Source organism: Gavia stellata, chromosome 32 (assembly GCF_030936135.1).
Source record: "Gavia stellata isolate bGavSte3 chromosome 32, bGavSte3.hap2, whole genome shotgun sequence".
Lineage (NCBI taxonomy): Eukaryota > Metazoa > Chordata > Aves > Gaviiformes > Gaviidae > Gavia > Gavia stellata.
The window spans coordinates 823,838-847,543 of record NC_082625.1 but is presented as its reverse complement, the minus strand read 5'-3'; the positions used below and the strand labels follow the sequence as shown (position 1 = coordinate 847,543).

Below are 23,706 nucleotides of genomic sequence, written 5' to 3'. Positions count from 1 at the left end.
AGGAGTTCTCACATTCAGATGTAATTTCTCCTCACCAAGGAAAGTAGTCATAATTGGAAAACAAGATGGGAAGGTGGTTCAGAGAAAAAATCCCACACCTAATTAAATGACCTATTAATAAGACTATTAGACAGTAGCTTCACAGCTGAGCTGCCCAAGTGTGTTGGCTTTTTTTTTTTTTAAAGAAATAGGACTACAAAGAGATCTTATATGAAGCCTAGGGGACACCAAAGCAAGTACTGCCTAGGTTATCTTACTGATGTAATCAGAAACAGGTAAGTCAGGACACCACCCTCCCCACCCTCCCCCCAGTTTATTTCTTTAAAAACCCCATTTCAAGTTGTTTTTGGAATCCAGCTTCTTATCATCAAGTTGAGGATAAACTTCTGCACATCCAGACAGATACAACTGGAAACTCTTCACAGAAATCTGAAGTACAGTGGGACTGTCTCAAGGCTCTTGCACTTTCAGTTTGGGATTAATTTCACTAGGGTGCTGCAGAAGAGGTGTTGGAGCACCCTCATAAGCAGCTCACTTTGATCAAAGGAAAAAATAAACATTCAGCAATTCAAACACTGTTTAAGGAATGACAGGGCTAGCAAAGAAATTTAAGGCATTTACCAGATGAAACTGGTACAAGCAGAGGATAAAGTTCTAAGGTAAATTATTAGAAGAGGCCTAACAGCACCAGTTACAAATAGCTATGGTGCAGAGAGCTGTATTGTTCTCAAGCAATTAAAAAAGGCATAAAGAAGACAACTGAACAAAAAGAATATTTACTTTAATGAAAAACAACCATATTTAGGGCAATGTTTGAAAGAAAATGGTAAGTCCAATCACCAAAGACGTACATTCATGCGTTCAGCTCTGACTCACTCATGGCAGCTCTGTGGCTGAAGTCCTGTACTGAAAAGAGACTTCATCAAGACAAAACATCATGTACTATTCACCAGTCAAGTCATCTAAGAGTGTCTGCCCACAGTAACCACACATACTCTCTACCATTTACGGTAAAGATTTCCATGCAGTTTATCTGCGAGCAGAGATGAGACACGCTGTAACAGGGCAATTCTTCAGGAGGACGCCTAACTCGCAAAGCTCTGCTCCTGTGGTATTTCAGAAGGATTCGCCGTGCCCATACATGGGATATTGTGCCCATTACAGCACGCCGGCAGTCTCAAACTCCTTTCAAATTACATCAAGTGGCAATCTGGAAACTGGAGACCACGAACCTGTCTTGAGCTCCTTACGGACTCCAGCCCACACACTTCAATAATCCTCAACCAGCATAGCATTATATCACGTGGTAGAATATCTAGTTTTTAGCAGACAGTACAATCTTAGGTATGTCGTTTGAGAAGCCGGAAGAACTCTAACAGCAAGAGTTAATGAACTCAACCTGGACTTCACTTTAGAGTCTCCAACTTGGATCAACATTTAAAACAACTAATGTAAAGCAGAGTAAGTCCAATTTGTAAAATGAGACAGGACTTCTTCCCTCTCCTTCATCCTCCACAAGCCCAGCCCGGCTTTCTGACCATAAATTCCCTCTGCAGGCAAACCTTGAGTCTTTGATCAAACACATGCGGAAGACTTGCCACTGGATGGGCTATAGAGACCAGCCTGCCTGACTGTTGGCTCCGGGGACTCCCTGCTATTACAGAATTAAAGCATCCCACTGTCATCAGGATACACATCCTCTTACCATCCCTGTAGTGAAAGGTCACGGCAGTTACACAGAAGTGAGAAAACAAAACGCTGAGAAACTAACCAAGCTGTCCCTGGTCACAAAGTCTGGAGCAGAGCCTGGAAATAAATCCAGATGTTTAATGCAGAGACTGCAGTCTCAAAGCTTTCTCCTTCAGTAAAAGTCTATTAGAAGGGGAGGAAGAAAAGCTGACCTTGTGCATTTTTCTTGTCCAGAAGCAAACTGCATATGAGTTGATAAGTCATGTGCAGATGGTGACAGAAGAACCTTAAGGCTATTTATAAATGCTTCCACTGACACATCTTTACTGACTGTACACACAGAAGCCAGAACAGTACTAGCCCTTCTCTTTTCCATCAGTGAAGAGTATAAATAAAGCTTCAACCCTGATTAGGGAGACAAAAAGAGGAGCAGCATCCCAACTAATCTGTTGAAATACACTGTCATGCAAGTCTCTTTACAAGTCAAATACCACAGAAGGTTTAAGTCCTCTAAATTCTGCTTTGTCTGGAAAGAGGAACAAAGAAATAAAAACAAGCTCAAGGGGGGGAAGTAGAAAAACGCCCACTAAAAAAGTAGTCAACAGAAGAGCAGGAAAAAACCTTAAAAAGTGTATTCTAGTGTTTCCTTCACAGTCAGACAGGTACTATGGTCAACACAGCACTCATAGCCAGAGAGGAAACAAGCACTTTGCAGCATACTGAATTCTTCCTTACAATAAAACCAGAACAAATGCTTGCAGCACTGCAGAGTGCTTTAAGAGTCTTTTAAAAGCAAAGGCGAAACAAAGTCTCTAGTGAGATAGAGCTGAACTGTGGGTGTCTGTGCTGCTCATATAAAAGCATCAGACAGCCATTGACAATATCAGATCTGCAGGCTTTTGATTCAGTTTCAACCCGCTGCAGAAGTAGCAGGCACCTACCAGGAAATGCAGATGTTTGGAGGAAAAGCATGAACTAAATAAAGCATTCAGGTTTTGTCACTATAGCTACGTAGTATCACCACTGCAAGGCTCAGCCCTCGTCTTCAACAGATGCCTTGCTATCTGCTGGGCTGTGGAGATGCTCAGGCCTCCACGGCGGGGAGGGAGCCGGGGCAATCCCACTCCAGAATTCAGTCACCTCAGGTCCACCGGGTACTCTAGCCACTAGAAAAAGTAAAGTGTGTCAAACCAAACAAGGAGACTATCAGGAGTTTTTGCCAGCTTTTACTGTGTAACCGGTGCGTACGATAAGAGGAGGGGTGGGAGACTGTTCTCGGGTGGGATGGAGGGAGCACAGTAAAAGAAATCCTTAGGACTTCCCACCGCCCTGGAAGAAAGGGTCAAGTTGATAGAGAGACATAGACATCTCCTCTTCTGCCTACTAAACACATGGACTTACATCTCTGCACTGTCCAAATATGGAAGGGATGAAGACAGACAGTGGCTAGGATGAAGGAGGCAACTCAGACAGGCTGGAAGAGATGGACGAAGGGCATCAGGTGCAAGGCTCCTCTGTTTAAAATGAGGCAGAAGGAAAAGTAGAAGATTTTGACTCCAGGTCTCATACAGGGGATGGAAAGAGAACTAAAAAGGGAGTTATTCTGCTAATGAAGCGTAAGATTTGAAGCTATCAATATCCTCAGGGCAAGAAAAGAGAAATAACTGCCACACTCATTTTCCCTAGGGGACAAGACTAAGTGCAGCTGAGAGGCTTATCACAAGCCTCAAATGATTTCTGCTGGATGCTTTAGAAGACTGGCTGCCAGTCTAGATGGACCACTGGATTTACTCCATTTGGGCAATTCCCGAGCTCATAAAAAAGGCCGTGTTTTGAGTCAGCATTCACAAATCAAACACCACATGCAGATCAGGACATCGCTCCCTGGGGCACGCGGATACGACATGAAACACACATCAGTCAGAAGTGCTGGGCCGTAAGCAGTAGCCACATTAGTCTCAGCGGAACGGCCAAGATACCAGCTGTGCTGAGCGCAATTTGAAGCAATGCCTTATGTAATGCTTTCTGAAAGCTGTTAACGCTAGTTAATGCTTTTTGAAACACATGGAAATAACTCATTTCATAATCGGCATGGGGCCAGATAATCTAAAACAGTCTCCTATGAGTGGGATTGCAGGGGGTCTGCCACCTCCTTGGTGGCGGGGGGCCGAGGGGAGCCCCACCGCAGGCAGCGGCAGGCAGAGCTCGGACAGACAGCTCCACCTGCCGCCGTCGCCCGGCAGGCAGCCAGCACCGAGGACACCCGCATCCCCAGCACCGCACTGGCTGCGGCCCGCGGTGGAGGTGACCCTGTGGGGCACGAAAGCGAGCCCAGGCTGGAGCTGCAGCTCCTCGCAGCAATCCACGCAGCAGCCGGGGGCCCACAGGCAGCACAGCCTTTCCTGCGGAGGCACAACTGCTGCCGTTTGGAGCACGAAGCGCAGCTGTAAAATACTTTGAAATTGTTAACCTTTTGGCTAGCCACAAACTGCAACAGCACCATGACCACGCAGAGGACAGAGCACAGTACACAACCCCCCGGTTTGGCAACAGCACCCCTATGACGAGCAGATCTGGCGACACTGCTGTCAGGAGGAAGGGAAGCTGACTCAGTTCGCTCACGGTGCCCCACAGCCCTTCACCCACACTAACCTCCTAACCCCGCGTAGCACAAGAGCTAGAAAAATAAACTTGAAACAAGACAGCGCCATTTCATACTTGAGGTCTGACCTTTCACAAACAGCTGAAGACAAAGAAGAGAGCAAGCCCGTGCTGCGGGCTGGGGAGCGCTGCCGCACCCGGCTGCTTCACTGCCAATGAGGCAGCAGGAACCCCGGTCAGGATCTCCCACGTGCAAGAATCACATCCTACCTGCTGCCAAACGGGCATCACCACGTTGGCTGCTACGCACAGCGTAACTGCTGCCCTGACTATTCAGCTTTCAAAAGTAGACGCTGTTCAACCCCAAACCTTCAAACTATTGCAATAAGTGACAGGAACAAAAAAAAACCAAACAAAACCCACAACCCTCTCCTACCCAGAAAGTGCCACTCCTGTTTGTACCACAGCCCTGTTGTGAAAGTGGGCACCAGTCACTTTGCTCCAGTACCCTTGCAACTCTAAATTTGGGGGGAAGGAGGAGACACTGGGATTGAAGCAAATAAATTCGGAGCAGAGGCTGACGAGGAAGGACAGCAGAACCTGAGTACTCAGTATTTCACATTACAGAAAGCTTGGGCAAGGAATTTAACTGAGCATTCTCACTCGCAAAACCTGCATCAATGCTATGATGTCATTTTAAACTTAACTTCTTGTGGGCTTTGTCTTTAGGTTTAAAAGCTTTTCAGAGCACAAGGTAACACAATGCATGAACCAACTCTTTACAGAGTAGTGATTGCAACCCATGCAGGGTTTAGTGTATCTCAGGAAACTACCAGTGTTAAAGATCTTTCAGAGTCTTAAGAGTCATAAGCATAACCTCCCTTTCTAACAGGATCCTGTATCTTCACAGGATACTTGGAATGAAGCTCTCCCCTGGCACTATGCAAGCTGAGCATTTGTGGCACTTATAGATTTTACCCATCCTTTTAGAGTCAGTTGGGAGACTCACCTCTCAATAAGTCTGAGAGCGGAGGACCACAATCCTCTGGAATTGTGTAGTCACCTTTCCCGATGTTTTCAAATAATTTATAGATATTATCCCCTTCAAAGGGGTATAGACCCGTTGTAATGTTGTATCTGTAAAGGCAGAAGGAGAAGCTGTGTGAGAAAAGAGCTGAACACCTGTTCTGTGTGCTTTATGTGACTACATAAACCAAAAGAAGCCAAGAGGAAACTAAAAGATGAATATTTGACAGTATTTGGAATGCTGCTTTAAACTTAGCCTTCCTTTATCACGGCCTCTTCATTCACATGAGTCAAAACCACCAAGACATCTCCCTGACAGGCTGGGATGGAAGAAACTTAAAAATAAATACTAGAGATATTTGTGGTTTCTATTTTTACAGTAGCTGTGCATCTCAGATGCTGAGAAATGGCTGGCAGAGTACCCACTGAGTAAAGATTACTTTCTTCAGAATTACAAGCACTTTGGGGAACATACACCCGTCCAAAGAAGGGACCAACACATATACCCTCCCTGCTCCCCCAACAACATACAGGAAAGCAGCGGAGACAGCACATAGCACAGGATTGAGCTATTTGGGGGCTTGTAATTTTTTATTGCAATTCCTGGATGCTGCACAGGCACTTACAGCGTGACCCCTGCAGACCAGATGTCTACTTTAAAGCCTGAAAAGGTGTCAAGGCCATTGGCAATTTCTGGTGGCTGGAATGCTGGCGACCCTTGGCTCGTTCTGCACGTGTCATCCTCCGCAAACGGATGCAATGCCTGCAGCAGAAGAGACCGATTAGTTTCAAACTTTCAAGGTAGACAAATTGTAACTGTTAGAAAAGTTTCACTTGGGGAAAAAAGAGGAAAACTTTGCTACTGAACATCTACTTACATATCAAACACATGCCACTACCACAACTACATGCCATCAGTGACTGTTCTTGCACCACTCGTACCTAGCTAAGACAACCTTATCCTTCTTATTATATGAAAGCTATGTAGCTTATCGCCATTTCACCACACTTTTGGGTTTGTCGAAGACTGATGTCTTCCTCTATACATTGCCGGATGGAAGTTTTGTGCTGTTATCGACAAAAGTGTTTTGCCAATTACAATAAATATTGAGAGTCACTCTAGAGCACTCTGCAAGTTTAACAGAACAAAAGCCTAAATGCACAATAAATCAATTGACACCACAAAGGTGACCTAAATCTAGAATGTCACACTTCCCACATTCCTGACTTTGCCGCAGCTCTCACATACCTCTGCTACGCCTAAATCAGATATTTTTAGTGTCCCATTGGTTGTTAGCAGGAGGTTCCCCGGTTTTATATCCTTGTGGACAATCCCTTGGCTGTGCAAGTATTCTAAGCCGTCTATAAGCTGACAAAAGTACCTGCAAAGTTAGAGGAAAAAAAGTCAAGCACTTCCATAGGCTAAGACTATGTGAACTACTGATACTACATAAAGCAAAGAGTGCTGTTATTGGAAAGAAGTCAGAAATACATCTCTATTTGATGCTCAGGAACTTGAGCTTGAACTGTGGTGTGTAAGGAATGGTACTTAATCTTCTGACGAAGTCAAAAGTTACCTGCCAGAGCTCTGCAGCAGTGTGCTAACCACTTCAGACTCTGGGCTCCTCCACACCAAAGCCCTCCTCACAAGTCTGTGTATTTTTTAAGTGCTGAGCACCATGCTGGCACAGACCTGATAGTTAATTCTGACATCTACTTTAGTCCAGGTTAAGATGCTCTTTCAATGGCATAGCTTTCTCTAACAGCAGTGGGGAAAAAAAGTTTCCTTTAGCTAGCAGAAAGGAGTGTTTTGCTGGTACAGCTTACTGGCTGAGCAAAGGTAACACGGATATGGTCAGAGACTATGGGCAGGCCATTACTGTAACACAGCAAGCATTGCACATTGACAGCCTGGCAACGACTATGCACGCACATCTTTCGTATCATAATATCCAGAAATAATACTTGACTTAATGTGCCTGTATTTCACTTTGGCTATCTGTAATCTCAGACACCTTTTTTAAACAAAATTAAAATATGACCATAAAAATACGCAGTTACCACAGATCTGCTGGTCTGCACCAATTTGATATACACGACAATCCTCTTGCATCTATTTCCAGAATGCTAAGGTTCCTTTACTTGCAGAGTGAAAGGGGCTTCAGATTATCCTGTCTACTAACTAAACAAGCTAACAGATCATGCTGGATACTGCCAATCCTTAATCCATCCGAAGACCTTTAATCTGTTTTCTAACACTGAACTGTATGGCTTGCCTCCATTTAGGCAGGGCAAGTCCTCACGGATTCTCCTGTTGCACCCATCTTTGCTGAACAGCAGAGCTGTAGGAAAGGGGCCAGGAAGGGCTGTCATGCATCTCATGAAGGAAAATGAAAGTAACAGAAAATTCAATAGAAAGATGGGTTTTCTTCCCAGAATGGAAGGGCTATCCCCGCCACCACTTCATTAGTTTTTCGTCTTTTCCATGGATGTAAAAGATGCAGTTATTACACAAAGCCAGTTTTACGTTAAAGTGCAGCCAGCAGTCTACGCAACAGAGTTGAACGTGGTCTTGAATTCAAGAGAGCGCAGTGGTGAAAGGCTAATGCAGCCTAAGGAACAAAACTGTACTTACCCGTGAGCCTGAAAAACTGGAAACCTCTTTTCTGGGACACTGTCCAGCATTTCCTGCATCCCACACACACAGTACTCCATCACCATATACGTGAAGGCAGAGTTAAGGAAGCTTCAAGGTTAAATGCTTCTCAGGCAAATGCTTGTGAGGACTGCTGCCCCGTTCCAGTGCAGCTGGAGAGCTGCTGCACAGGCAGTCCTGTTACCTGGCACACACATGCTGGAGAGGCAGAGCCTGAGCTGTGCTGCACCTCCTGAGGTAGCTACTTTCCTCCAGCTGTCTAACAGGAAGATGCAAAGAACCCAGGAGAAAATTCTTCTGCTTAAAGACCAGCTGCAATTCCATGATCAGACCTGAACAGGATGTGAACTCCACAGAAATTAAGTTGGAGATCTCACAAGCATGACAGAAATAGGGTAATACTCCGAAGTGGCAACAAAAAGTTAGGGAACCCCCAGCAGAAGAGCTGTAGCATATTCTCCCAATACCCTGGCTGTTCTGCACTTGACCTAACAGTGAGCTCCCATCACCTTCCCCAAAGTTTGTTATTCTTCATTTCCTCGTTCAGAATGATACGGCTGTACGCACTATTTAAGAGCTGCTGCTTACCCCCATACCCATGGTAGTATTTCAGTAGCAGGAGAAAGGGTCCCTAGAGAGCTGGGAAGCTTTTTTGAAACTGCATAGATAAAAGTTACAAGAGAATGCCAAGAACTGGTGGCACTTTTTAGCCTTTGTTCCCTTGCAGCATATTCTAGTTTTCATCTCCTTACGCTTTAATGTTGGGGCCAAACAATGGCAACTACACAACTGCCTAAAGCAGTAATTGCCTCTGTTTTTCTCCTCTCCCTGGGCTTCTAAAGGCAGACTGTGCTGAAGGGGCTTGCAAGAACAGACCCTGAGACATCTGGTGGCTTTGCCAAGGGAGTGCACCTTCAAGATAAAGAGCAGAGAAAAGCTTGCCTGTCAGGCAGCCCATGCTCTCCAGTAACACAAAGCACTTCTTTGGTCGCTCTAATTATTCCTGGCAGATGCCTTCTTAACCTAAGCCTAAAATAAGTTGCTCATGTCCCAGGATGCCATCTTAACTCTTGAGGCAGGAGAAGCTTTAAGTGGGATCTGTGCTACATATTGTGTTGCCCTTTTGTAGCACATTCTATCGAGGAGCTCAAAACACTGTCCAAAGTCATTAAGTTTGTGCTACATCCCCCATATAAGCTGCTCTTCAGAGGGACACTAAAGCACTGTAAGATTTTACAGTGGGGACAATGTCACCCAGTAAATCAGTAAAAGCAAGAATAGCAGAAAGAGGTCCCAAAATTTGTTCCTACTGTTTCTTACTCTGGAAGAAATCTGTGAACTACTTATATCACAGTGATGTGGAAGACATCGACTCTGCCACCCTCAAGAGAATAACACTAACAGTAGATTATATAGACTTGCTCTCGGGAAGCAAAACCCAGGTCTCGTTCGCATCTACAGAGGACAGCCTGATTCTCGTTTCCTTTGCTGCCAGACTGTTTTTCGCCCCTTCTTTTGTAACTGATCCATCTCTGGTTGATCAGCCAGATTAGAGTACAAACTTTCAGGCTGGAGCAGATCTGTTACAGGTGCCCCAAGAAGACTGAGGCTCTCAATTCTTCTGATCAATAGGGTTCTGCTCCCACGCACAACTGCACATACTGGTAATAGAAGCTGTCAGAGAGGGTACCAGCTGGGATGCTGCTTATTGAACTGGGTTTATTTTCTGCCTGGATTAGTTCTCCGTTCATCACCGGCTCTGCATTCCCAGCCACAGCAGGTCATCAAAGCAGCCCATTAAACACTAAATGCAGTTGATATTTTTAATCCAGTCATCACAGCTTTCCCTTTACCAAAGAAAATCATTGAAGGCTTTGACTAGGCAGGTGAGTTGTTAAAACACTATCTTGCCAAGTGCAGTTCACCTCTATCAGCAAAAGAAAACAGGCGAGAACAGAATCCTTTCTTCTTCTACAGGCCCAATTTCAAATGCCACAACAGTCATTGTGGAAATGAGGACTTTTTTACTTATTAAGGGGGAAGTTGACACCCGTCCCCTATACCCCACTCAACTTTCATCTTGCATTGCTTCCTGCAAGGCACTAATACAGGCATTTGCAGGACTCCACAGCAAAATGAGCAAGGGAACTGACCTACAGAGAAGCCAGCCTAAAAGAGAAAGTCACTTTTCAGCTGGATCTGTTCCCAAGCCTGTTTACCATGCGGCTGCACAAGCGTTTGTACCACCACATCCTCGGACATGCTGCACAGGCACCAGCAGTGCCAATGGGAAGCTGGAGAAAGGTTAAGCAAGAACATGATCGTGGATGAATTCCTGCTCCCAGCCCCAGTGAAAACACCACATTTCTCCAGTTATTGCCACCCCCACACACAGAATAAGCACTTATAGAAACAAACTGTCTTAGAGTGTAGAAGCAGATAAAGATAAAAGTAGTGAAGTCAACCTATACTTGCAAGGGGAAAGTACTGAAAAACAATTTGTTCTTGCTCCAACACTACTGTTCAGAAAGTAAAGCAGGGAACATCCTTCCTGGCTTAGAGAGGTCACATTTCCGAATGACCATTTTGGGTTGTCATCACCTGTTACCAACACACGAGGTCTCTCTTGGGCTCTTTTTCCCCATGCTTCTCCTTTAGCAGCCCAGCTTCTTATTAATTAAATGCTACCTTTCTATAGACAGTAATTGAATTGCAGTCCCTTTGGTCTGTTAAGGCTACAAAACACAAGCAAAAGTTGTCATGCTTTTTTTATACTAGCGATTTGGTGGCAGAGTATTTGATCTAATTAAAGCACACAATTAAGTTACCCATTTTCTAAAGTACTATAACTGGAAGACAGTATTTAGAAAACACTGTCAAAAATAAAAGCAACCATTTATAACATGTACTACAACAGATCAGCTCAATAAACTTGGGAACTGGTTCAAGGCAAAGTGCACTTTAAGTGCAGCAGACTCGTAAGAAATCCAGCTGCTCACTGGCCAGCTAGGGCACGTAATTACATTGGTTAGTGTCTACGCATATTTGGTGGACACAGTGCCCTGGAATAACATGTTAAAGTCTGAAAGATGCACCGAGATCACAAGCCACAGCTTTGATTCAAGAACTGAACAGTGTAGTCTCAAAAAGCTGGGCTGTGGATCTCACAGGAACAATACGCTTTCAATCTCTCAAGACTGTTACAAGCTTTAGGTCACTTAAAGCACTATCACAAGGGACTTTCACACAAACAACAAAACAGAGGATGCTTGGGCAGGCTCGGGAGTTCAGCTTATCTTGTTACCAAAGCAAAGCATACCAACTGCCCCCAGAAAAGGCAGCACTGCAGCAGCACAGACCCTCCAAAGGGAAGGAGAGACTTGCAGGCATCCGGACGCCAGCAAACAAGCAGAGGTTTTTTTCTTCTTTTAAGGGAAAGAAGAAAAAACCCAAACCACTGCCAAGGACTTAAAGGAAAAAGCATTACAAAAATTGATTTCACATAGCATAGACAATAAAAAGGTCCATCTTCAGGAAAAGAAAACACTAGCATATACCACAGCTAGGACCAGAGGTTAGAAGTGAGATATCCACAGCTCTTTTTTCACCTCTGAGCTGCTGAAGGTCACACAATAAAACACAGTATTTCAGGGACAGTTCTTCCCTACTCCAGCCCTGCATCTGTAACTTGGGGACAATATTTCGTTTCCTAACTGGGAAGCTGGGAAACTTAAGAAAATGTACTTGTGTGGAAAGTATTCCAGACATGCAGCATGTTTAATACCAGTGAAAGCAATTTTAAGCTTAAGAAACATTCAAAAGGGCCTTAACAAAAGCAGAAATATAATGATTCACCACTATAGCAGAGAACAACGGGAATTCAAACCTTATTAACAACTGCGTGAAAAAAGGATATATTTTCTGCTTCTCTTCATTGTACAATACATCTACCAACTGGATAACATTTTTGTGCCGTAATCGTCGCAGGAGCTGTATTTCCCTGCAGGAAGAGAAAAGGAAAAAAGTTACATTTAAAAAGCTTATTTCCTTACTATGGAATGAAATTAATGTTTTCTAAATCACACAGATTTTCAAGACACTTCAAACCGTATTAGTCCCAGCTGCTTCACTTAAGACTACCTATGCACGCTGTTTGACAGAAGGTCTTGTGTGTTCTTGAATTCATTACTCCAAGGTTAGACCATGAAAATACTTACCCGTCACTGACTAGAACTATAAACAAGTACCCTTTCAGCTAACACTACACAGCCAGTCAGTTTTCTCTGGGCAGGAATTTTAGTCCATTGGTAAACAACAGCAGGATAACTATTCTCAAGGAGCAACCTACCTTTATGCCAGACATGAAATTGGTCATAAGAATCCCCTGTGTCAATGCTTTAGTGCCATTCAACACAGGCTGTGTTACATCTGCTAAGATAAAGTCTTATTCTGCACTCCAATGTAAGTTTTTTTCCAGTTTTATCCATAAAATCTGTGCAGTGCTCCCCTTTAGCTATTTGACTGGTCAACAATAGGACGTCGACAGGCAAACAGCCCCATTCAAAGCGAGTAGGAACAAGGCAATGGCAAGCTTGATCAGAAATGCATCACGATGAGCCAACCCACAGAAAACAACTCCTGGCGAGATCCTGCCGGACCCTCAGACACCAGGCTGGGCGGAAAGAGGAAGCAAGCTGAGGACACACTCTGCCTCCACAAGCAGCACTGGCACTGGCCTTGCAAGGGCCGGTGCAGCAAGCCAAGCCTCCTCCTCCTCTCACCCATACAAGAGGGGTTTACTGTGTCCCCTGCAGTCCCCCTCTCAGCTCATGGTCCCCTTCTCAGCTCACGCCCTTCCCTATGGCCCCGGGCAAATGTCTCACCATTCCCAGTTAAAAGTAGCGCTGACTAAAGAAAAGGTGTAACTGGAACTGAAACGCTTCCCTGTCAACTGCTCAGGCAAGTCAAAGCCTACCCTGATTTGCTCCACGTGTCAAAGATGCGGCTTTATCACCTTCCTTCCAATTAAAGCTTCTCCCAACAGTCCAGCGTTGTTTGAACTTAGCTCACTATCAGTCTCTTCAGTTAAACCCCTGAAGATGCACTACATTTGTGTTTACCATAATATCTAGGACAGTCACTTCCAAGACAAACCTTTTATGTTTGCACTTCGTGCTTCTTTATACATAAGTGTCATCTGTAGTTACAAGAGCAGAAATAAATTTGCTTGGGCTTCCAGTCTTCATACTTCAGGGTATGTTTTTAAATCAGCATCGTGACCAGGAACAACCCCCACAGATGTCAGCGCAAGGCAGCATCGTGCGGTTAGGTGTGCGTGCTCCTCTTGTCACAGGCAGGCAGCACCCGGCACCAAACGTGGCAGAGCAGTTAACGCGCTATAGCAAATTCTGTTATTTGGCTGGAAAGTAACTTTAATGTTAGTTACTTGCCAGAAAAAGAAATAAAAAGTTTCTATACCTAACAAGCAATTCCTTCTGATAGTTGTTGTATTGTGAATGGATAGAAGTAATTTAAACATAATATAAAACCATCAGAAACTGGCTAATCTACTAAAGACATGAACAAATGAAACTAAATTGATTTTTTGTTATACCACATTAGATTTATCTGAAGAGGGGCTGTTCAGCAGAACATGATTTTCTATGCAACGTATAAATTACAGAAAACCCAGGAGAAGTACCTCACTAGCAAGAAGAGACAAGTACCTAACCAGCAGCACCGCATCTTGCACGATGCAGGCGGTCTGAGGCCATAAAAGGGAAGACAGCCAACGTGCTGAGGCTGCCAAAGGGGCAGCAAGTCGCCAACGTTCCTGGCCCAAGAAGTCCTGCACCGAAAGCTTCCTGCAGCCAGGAGACAAGCAAGTCGGAGGCCAGAGCTGAGGGATGGCAGAACTCCAAAGAAGTTCACAGGTGGGAGACAACAACGGCCTCCCAGCAGTCCCACCAGCCTTGGCGGGGTCCCAGCAAGCCCAAACTCTGCCTCAGCACCCCTCCAGCTCACCTCCTCGCCCCTGACATGAGCTGTCTGGAGACCTCCCACCGCAACACAACCCTGTTCCCTGCTGCAGAAACCACACCAAGAGCTGCTGGGAAGTCACACGCCGTTTAACAGCTGCAGGCTGCCCACCCCTGAGCACCATCAAATACAACATACAACCAGCTGTTCAGTGTCAGGGTTGCAGGCCAAAGACCCCTGAGCTGGCCAGACCGTCAGTGTGATCAGTTTAAGTGTCTTTACAGTAGAGTTAGTGCAGAAATCATCCTGAAGACATATCATATTCCTCATATGCAGCAGCCAGCTACTGCGGCCGTTGCATAGCGCCCTTTATTAAAGCTATACCTTCCAGAACTCAGAAATGAAGCGACCAATGTAATAATTGCAACATTAGTCTCAAGAATGAGTTGAAAACAGGAGTGCTAGCTAATATCCCCATTTCTTCCAAACTTTAGTCCTAACTTAACTGAACAGTTCAGAGATCTGAACTGAATCCTCTGTGGAGAATAAATAGTGTAAAACTACGTGAGAAGGCATCTTCCCTTGGCTATGAAAACAGACCCTTGTATGTCGTCTCATATCAGTTGTTTTGATCTTTGTCTCTTGGGATTTTGTACTGTGCTCCAAACCACATTTTAGTATCTTTTGCATTAAACTCAGCCTGCAAAATCCCACTGGATGCCAGCTGTGAAGAAGAGAAACAGGAGGATCAGGACAGTCAGGTCAGGGTGGTTCTGTCAGTGTCTGGAAGCGCAGATACTGCTCTTCACTTTGTTCTTCTGCTGCTCGATTCTGGGCTTGTGCTAAACTGTACATAAACTCTTCTTTCCAGCTTCTTTCTCTTGCCATTTGGTGAGCTGCTTTAAGAAGCATGGTTACACTTCAACATTAGGACTCTTGAAAGCAGCATTACAAGGAATTCAGAGCACAGCTTCGGAAGCAAGAGCCTCTGCCCAAACACATGACACACTGAGCTCAGAAAGCCACTCACCCCTTGCCTGCACAATTAGCCAGCCTCTAATAACAGGCTGTGGCCAGTACAAAGGCTTGTTGATGCATCACATCTGATGAACAAACCAGTAACTGCTCCTCCAAAAGGCTCCTGAGATGCAGGAACACAAGCAGGCTTTTTAAAGATCTTTTAAGGATCCCTGAGCAGTAGTATTAATTACTTCACTACCAAAGTTTAGGCCAGGCACTCTTCCTTTATCATATATGGCTTTAAAAAAATTACAATAGCTAAACAGAAACCTAGGATAACAAGGCAAAGCTCAGAAGAGTGTTTAGTTTAAATGGCAGACAGATTTGCAAAGTGATGCAGCTGCTCTAATTATAGTAATGACCAAAAGGCTGAAGCAGATTAAATGAGCATAGAAACTGCAGCCAGCATTAGTGTAGGTCTAAGAAGTTTCTGCATAATGAAGGGAGACGGGCTGAGTGCTCAGACCAAGCCGGCAAGAGAGGGAGTGAACACACATACTTATTTAAATAAGACTGCTTTGCTATGAAGGCAAAGCAAGCTTCCAGTATTAGGAACACATTTAAAATCCTGATCCCAACAGCTCATTCCCTGTAATATGGCTTGAAAGCACAAATACTAATTCCTTCCACTTTTAACGGACTAATAAATATTTCATATTTCTGTAATGATTTTTTTTTCCAGAAGGACTTCGTGAACCAATCTAAAATGCCAGTGAAGTACACCCACCTCTGGGGCAGAGGCCAAGCCGCCCATTTCCCAGAGGAAAGATTACTTCTATTTTTAGCTACTCTTGCATTCTAGAACGACTGAGGAACAGAGACAGCCAGACCACAGTCACCTCTGATTCCTTTTCGGTTTTCAAACTTCACTGAGTAAGTGAACTTAGGTGCTTCCCTCGTCAGAAGGTGCCTAAATTTACTTTTTTCAAAATTAACAACAAAAAAGCCACTCCAGCCCACTGCTTTCTTCGCAATTTGCCTGCACAATAGAGGTTTGCATGCCTACGGTTTGCTGCCTTTCTTCTCAACCAAGGCAAGGTGGCTTCCTGCTTTCCCACGCTGGCCTAGTGAATCTGCTCAGATATTCAGGATACCTTTTGAGCTGCGGCAACTTTGCCTCCTCTCCTTGCTACCTCTAGAATTTAACATGAAATTTAAATCACAACAGTTGCTTTTGAGATCAGACCTCTCCCCAACGCAGAGGGAAAGGGAGAACCCCAGTGAGGGGGCGAGGCTGCGTTCTCTGCAACGTGGTGATCACTTCCATACCCACCCTACCCAACACCACTATTGTGTGCCCAGAATAGTCTCCATTACAGAATTCTGTTCCTAGTTTTCCAGACTAGAAAGCCCTTAAGTGTGCGACAAGACAGACTGTCAGAGTTTGGTGCCTGTTTCAAAGTTTAACCATCCTGGAGGAAGAAGAGAAAAGATCTTAACTGGAAGGTTTCTGTGTGGTTCTGTTGGACCCATTAAGCTCATCCTGACAAATTAAGACTTATTCCTAGCAAGGTATCTTGCTTTGGCAAATACTGGGGGCGTGGTGGTGTTGCTCAGAACTGTATATAGCAAAGCTGCCTACTTGTACCATGTGCTCCACGATTTCAGAAGATGCCAAGGACAGCCTGGAAAGACAACATTCTTTCCTGGACCATTCTAGTAATAAGAGCACATCTTCACCATAAGATTTAGTGTTCTTTCTACGGTTTGTTTCAAGCCTCAGTTTCATCAAAGCCATTCTTGCTTAAATAAGAAATGAGCAGTACAGCCAAAAGATTCGTTCCCTTCCTTTGGTTCACAAGGTTCCTCCACAGGACTGAACTTCTAGGATTTGATTAAAGACAGGCGATGGTGAATCCTTTCCGTACTACCTACCAGGTCACGTCATACGTCAGAAATGAGGGTTTGCAGCAGGTCTGCAGTGAGAGCCTTCAGCCTTACCCTCACCCACTCCTCTACTCTTCAGCACACAACCACAGCCCACCTCAAGCTCTCTACATACGGCACGTGGTACCGCGGAGCCAGGCACAAGGAACTGGCACACCTCCACCGCAGAGCTGGTGCCACAGCCAAGGGCTGGGAGACGTGCATGCAGAACAGCTCCATATGCCAGTTCTGGCACGTACCATAAAGCCACTACCACCATTCTTGCTAATTGCTACAAAGGACTCAAGAATCATTCAGGGGCTTTATGCAACTGAACTACATTATATATTATTTAGATTGATTTTGTAATCCTGTATAGCCAAAGCAAGTTTTAATTACAAGTTAGTATCCCTCACATGCCACAAAGCAGATTAACTTATTTAAGGGCTAGCTTGTCAACAGCTTTTTCCTGTTTATTTCACCTAAAAAAACAGCCCTCCACTTGCAAGGATGCAACTTGTTTTCATCCACATGACAAGCTGCACCTCTTCGCTCTCAGGAGCATGAGTGATATTTTTGATAAGAGACTGAGCAGAGCACTTCACTATTTCCTTCTTCAAACTAAGCTTTACCCATCTGAATGTACATCTGACATGGGGGGGCTGACATCGTTCTGTGCTGATGAATCCAGTGCTGATCTACATCCTTCAAGTTTCAGTATCCAAAGGGTTCTTCTCCAGCCATTACCCAAAATAATGTTGTGAGCATTATAGCATCTCCACCATGTTCCCACCGCCTCTCCCTCCCCTACGGCCACAACATGCCAAGATAGGGAAGCACCCACTGTGGTCACCACGCTGCCTCCTTTACGTGCGCCCAGAAGCCCCCGAGAGGTTCAATGCTGCAGACGCAGTCCAGAGCGTGCCCTCTGCCACCAAACACAGCGATCCGAACCCCGAGAGCTCTCACCTTGCAGAAGCTGACAGCAACAGGCAGGCCAGCCCTTGCAGGCAGGGCCCTACTCCAGAACTGTGTTTGTGAGCCCAGGGGGCTGCTAAGGGAGGTGAAGATCACAACGCTACTACTTCTCTTTGCTACTTCCAGGCCTTCCTCCACATCACACTGCTAGCAGGGGTGTCGGACATCACAAGCCCTATATCCACCACAGCACAGCTACCTCTGCTCTTCTGCGGATTAGTTGCCACATCTCACCACTGAACCCAAGCAAATATCCAGCTTAGCAAAGAAAATAACAGAGCCACCCGGTTACGTAGGGCAGACCTTTTCGGTCTGGGACAGGAAATCAGATGAGTCAGGTTTAGCCCATCTTCGCCTAAAGCACACACCTCTGCGGCTTGCAACAAGTCCTTCCTTCAGCAGAACCGTCCACGTTTTGAGGTGCAAGACTCTTGATTCGCAGACCCAAGGAGCAAATCGTCCAAGTACAGGCCTGCTACACATTTTAAACCTCGGAGGAATTCTAATGAGCATGTATTCAAATCTAAGTAATCACTGAGCATGGTAAGTACAGTACAGGACACTTGGGATATGCACAGAAAGTCCCAAACACTTAATTAAAATGTGAGACTATTAGCACACAGTTTTATTAAACTTGTGCTGCTAGAGACAAATAGTCTTCCAAATTTTCTTTCATCTTTTTGGCAATCCTACTAAACTCATTTTTTGTATTAACTGGAAGCCGTAATTAGCCATAGTACTGTCTGGTCGACTAAGCCACCCCAACCTGCCTCTAAAGTGACTGAAGAGAAACAAAGATTCCCTAGATTGATTTAGGGAAATGTGTGTCTTACAAGTTTAAACCCTCAACATCCTCACCAGGATTCACAGATCCCTTAAGGGCTCATTTTTCAGGGGCAGAACTGAAGTATTTTAGGGTAGAGGAGAATCATTCAATTTTGTAAGTCTCAAACATATTTCAGTCACAATTTCTAGGTCCCCAGAACTCTTGTTACTGCACCAAGAGACAGGGCTGGGGCAACCAGCCCACACACGCAGGACGAGGCTGCAGTCTCGAACATTATTAAGGAGTAACACAAAAATGGCATTAACAGCCAGAGCTCCCCGAGCTGTAGCACCAGCCCCACGTATCCAGGGTCCCCAAGCACAGCACAGACCTGTATGATCCTCCGCGGCTCATCGTTACTGTGCTCTCCCTTGCTGTCATTACTCCCTGTGTATTACTTGCTCATGTAATTACCCAAGGGCCAACAGTCTAGGAACTGTTTTCTAGGGAATTTCTTTGATGACACACTATCAATGCAAGTTTCATCTCCATCACAGCAGCAGCAATACTGAGGCATTCCATGATAATGGCAGAGGCACAAGCCCATTGCAATAACTCAACTACATCTCTGTCAAACAAACCAAGTGACACATGTAGCTTTTTCCTGTATGGTAAGAAATGCTGGAGATCACTCTAGTAGGAACAGGCCCTGCCTTTGCAGTAAAATACCTTGTACAACAAGGTATTTTGAGACTGAAATAGCAAATGGTCACTTCCACAAGATAAGCACTTTTAAACCAAGCCTGAACACACCCCCTAAGTGCTCAGACCCTCTGCCAGTGCACTTTTAACACGTTTGCAGCACTATATGAAGAAATCAACCCCTGGAGAGCAGATGAATAGTTCAGACGTTACGCAGTGATTCTACAGCGGAGAAAACAATTCATTAGGGATTCAGAAGGCTCTCACTCCTGACCATTTCCTTCACCACGAAAGCAAATGCTTTCGACCAGCCTTCTGCTTGCACATACGGCTGAAGGCACTGGCAGGGAGAGGGAGCACCAAGCAGTGGTCTGGTTCTGGTGGCAGATGAAGAGATCTTTAATCTCAAAGGGCACCAACTGAAGTCGGGATGTTTACAAAGATTAGACAACTAATCACACTCATCTCTCACATGTACTGAGCTGCAGACATCCTTGTATAGATAAGGACGCAAGCGGGACAGGAAGCAGGCCTCACTAACACAGGAATTACGTATTTACTTATTACTGTACTTATGAGTAGCTTTCAAGAAAGAAAGTAGAACCTAATGGTGCAATTCAGTCCACATCTGATCTTCTGCTGTTCTATCACATGTGAGTGGTTTGCTGGGTATAAACCACTCAGCAAAGCTGCTCAAATGCAGTTGTAGAAAGTGAAATTTTAATGGAGTCTGGCCAAGCAATGTGACATTAAAAAACCCAAACGTTAGCAGAGTACTTTCCAGCGCTACCTGGAAATACAGCAACGGTTCGCTCCCCCCCATCCATACTGACCTGTCAAACCATACAGGTTTGATGACGTATCTCACCACAACAGATTTATTTCAGAGCAGAGACAGCTTTTGCTGCCTGTCGCAGTAGTGCCACAGGGTTTTAATAAGGTCAGATTTCCATTGGTACCACAAAAATATGACATTTTGCCTTAAAAAAAAATCACCACTGAAGCAGCAGATAAAGCAAACTAATAGATGGACAAAGGGAAAAGGACAAGGTGACAAAAATAGGAACTTGAACTAAAGTAAACCCTCGTTACAAGACAACATCTAAAATCTGCCTCCCTGTTTTGAAGCAGGTGCAGCTGAGCCAGAAAAACATCCACAGCAAAACAGAGTGCTGCTTGGCTAGTCTGCTTTAATAACTAACCTTAACAAAACCAAACAAGACATTCACAGACAGGCTCTGTGCACGAATAAAACTTCTACAGAGTTCACTTCAGGACACAGGACCATTACAGGGTTCTGATAGCAGGAAACTCTCCTGGTATCTGGCAAGTCCTTTTTCACTAACAGGGGGAAAAAATTTAAAATTAAAGTTTCACTAAGGAAGGAACAATCTCCCCCTTCTTCAGTAGAAGCTCTTGATGTCACTGAAGGAGGGGGCAAGGGTGGAAAGGGGCACTCGTGCCTTTACCAGAAAAACAAGGAACATTTTATTACATATTAACCAACAGTTTACTCCGATTCTGAACTTGAGCCAACAAAGGGGAGAAAGGGAGGTCCCACCATTAGGATTTGTGACTATTCCTTAGCTAAGTCTGTCACTAAAGGTTAGAAGACAAGCTTAAACAAGCTCACTGAGAGAAGTCCCAGTACAGGATGTGAAATATCTCGCAGCTGAGCTCAGAAACCTCAAACCAAACTGAGAAACAGAAACAAGACTCTACTAGGTCAGGGCCCTACACTCAGCATGCCACGGCTAAAGGCACAATACAAGAGTCTTGTAAACATCTCACAAGTTTTCGCTCCCGCTACGAGATAAACCCTTGCAAACAGTTTGTTTTGGCTGCAGAAGACTCCCCTCCACAGCAGATAAACAACTATCTCGCAGGGCTGTGACAAACAGCTTGCTGCGGAAAACACAGCTGGCTGTGAGGTCCCGGCAAGCAGAGCACAGCCCCAAGAAAAGGGAAAGTTTCCTACGCCCAGTGTAACACCAGGCTTCTCCCACAGTTAATTTTAATTAGTTACTTGTGCCCTGACTAATCAGTATGTAACTGGCACTTCGAAAGCTTCCAAGCACAGATCTTGAGTCACTGAAATAAAAAAGGTTGACAACCCTTGTCCCCATTTCACAGCTGCAGAAATCAACTGAAAAGAGCTTTGAATTACTTCCCAAATTCATTAGTCTGAAGTGAAACCAAGAAAAAACCCAAGACTCCCTATGCCCATTGGGTGCACAGTACATTCGATCATGTTCCAGGCACCTACTACATGGGTGGGAGCAATACTTGCCATCCCAAAGAGCTCGAGAGCCACACGCCCCTGAATGGATACTCAAATAACCCAGACCGCAACGACACAAAGTGTATTTCTGCACTCTCAGCTACACCACCTCTCACCACAGTTTACCTCTTCAACATGAAATCTTAAGAGGAATTTCTTTAAGAAATACTATTTCATTCTTTAAGCAATGCTATTAGAAAAGTGGCACGTGTTACGGGCTGTCTGTTCAGACAGATGGACCTGCCTCCCCAGCCCTCAAGAACCAGCTCCCTTCCCTGTTCCCAACCTCAAGAAGAGCGCTGGCTGCAGTTCAATGGTAAAAAGATTCCTGAATACCCATGGTTTAGGAAGCACTTCCACAGCAGAAAGCCATGTTGTTAGCTAAAATGATACAGAACTTCAGCTGGAAAATAACAACAAAGTTTGACCCCTCAGTTCCCAGCTACCGAAAATATTTACTCACTTTTTCACATTTGCCTCCCCATTGGGAATTCTGCGTAGCTTCTTCTTCTTCAGTATTTTCACAGCTCTCCTACAGAGGGTTTCAGAGTCCAGCATCTCCTTGACTTTGCCATAAGATCCTTCACCAAGTAAGTCTCCCATCAGGTATTTGCCAATGAGCTTGGCCCTTTTCCGCCGTGGCTGGTAGATGACCTCTGTAGAGTCAATGCGATGGATAAAAGTGTCCATCCCCACAGACATCAGCTCGCTCTCTGCAAACATACCCAGCTGCTGTGGCTCCTGCATATCCATCCTGGATTAAGTTCCTTAACCTGTTTTCCTTAAGCACTCAGGGTTTTAATCCTGTTTGTTAGTTTCCAACACTCCCTTTTACTCCTTCTTGAAAAAAAATATCCAGAAGATTGTACAAACATGAATAAAAAAAACAAAAACAAGAAAACCTATGAGCTGCTTCCAGCTCAATTTGATACTAAAAGATCCAGGCCTGGCTCCAGTAACACAAAGTCTTTTTAAAAGAATATATACTTTGACCAGATATACTCAGTTTGGGACTTGCTTCGCTTCTGACCTGGTCCCACTGCTAGGGTTCTTTCCAGTCAACTTGGCCTTTAACTTGGCCCAGTTTGGTTCTTAAGTGCTAGGTCATCCTCTGGGACTTTAGGCCACCACATAAAAACAGACAACTGCTGAGTCTCTTTCGTGACTTTCCATTCCTAGTAGATCATAGTCACCAACTCCAAACTGGACGGCAGGCGAAGCCTTTCTGCCCTGCTGTCCTCACCGTCCAGGTACGAGCACAGATGGGGTTTTTTTTCAGCCGTTTGGAAGCTGGAACCAAGTTTCTTTGAAGGAGTTTTCAGAATCAATTCTAATGTCTTCGCTTTTCACGCCTACAAAAGTTTGAGGCCTTCGGTGCCTATCAAGATCTCCCAGGGGCATCCTTCAACCACTTGGCTTCCGCCTGGCACATGATGTGTCACCACCACTGGTCCAGGTGTCAGCCGGTGTCAGACAACGCAAAACCTACTACAGCTTTACCGACCCACCTTAAAACGGGAACAAGCAGGAGGAAGTAATTCTCTCTGCCCAGGACCCAAAACCCCCCATTCCCTTTCCAAGAAGGGAAGGTCAATGAGGAGGTGCCAGCCTCGCCCGGGCTCCCCCCGCCTCACGCCGCTTCCACAGGTGTCAGTCGGGGCAGGGGAGGAAAACAAGCGACACCGCAGCCACCCCCGGGGAAAGCAGGGAAGGGGCGAAAAGGGGACAAAACACTTTTAAGTGCAACCAAATTAGCGATGGAGCCAGGAGGGAAGGGGCCCCCCGGGGGGGAGGTGACCGCCGGTTCCTCCCCAGCCGCAGCCGAGCTCCCCGCTTCCACAGCGGGGCGGGGGGGGCCCGCCCGGGCCGGGCCCTTCCCCCGCGGGCCGGGGACGAGCCCCGCAGGCAGCTCCGGCCGCTCCCTCAGCCCCGGGCCTCCGCGCCCCGCTGTCGAGTCGGGGGAGGGGGGCGGGCAGCCTCGTCCCCCCTCCCCGCCGCCGGGCTCGGGAACCGGGCCGGGTCCCGGCGCCGCGCTCCCCGCCGCGTCCCCCTCGCCTCAGGGGGAGCCCCGCCAGCCGCTGTCCCCGCTCTGCCACCGCGGCCCTGCCCAGGGGCCCTACTCCAGCCGCCCCGCGAGCCCGC

The 23,706-nt window shown here is 45.6% G+C and overlaps 1 protein-coding gene across 1 annotated transcript in view; it reads right to left on the bottom strand.

The window, feature by feature from the left end:
- Nucleotides 1–23,405, bottom strand: part of STK11 (serine/threonine kinase 11) — a 43,505-nt gene extending 20,100 nt beyond the window's left edge. The window contains exons 1-6 of the mRNA XM_059831776.1: nucleotides 22,028–23,405; nucleotides 11,889–11,972; nucleotides 7,952–8,041; nucleotides 6,566–6,698; nucleotides 5,943–6,079; nucleotides 5,300–5,427 (exon numbers count right to left, since the gene is read on the bottom strand). Coding sequence (XP_059687759.1) covers nucleotides 5,300–5,427; nucleotides 5,943–6,079; nucleotides 6,566–6,698; nucleotides 7,952–8,041; nucleotides 11,889–11,972; nucleotides 22,028–22,317 — 862 coding nt within the window. The 5' untranslated portion in view covers nucleotides 22,318–23,405. The remainder of the gene's footprint in view (nucleotides 1–5,299; nucleotides 5,428–5,942; nucleotides 6,080–6,565; nucleotides 6,699–7,951; nucleotides 8,042–11,888; nucleotides 11,973–22,027) is intronic.
- Nucleotides 23,406–23,706: the final 301 nt, after the last annotated feature.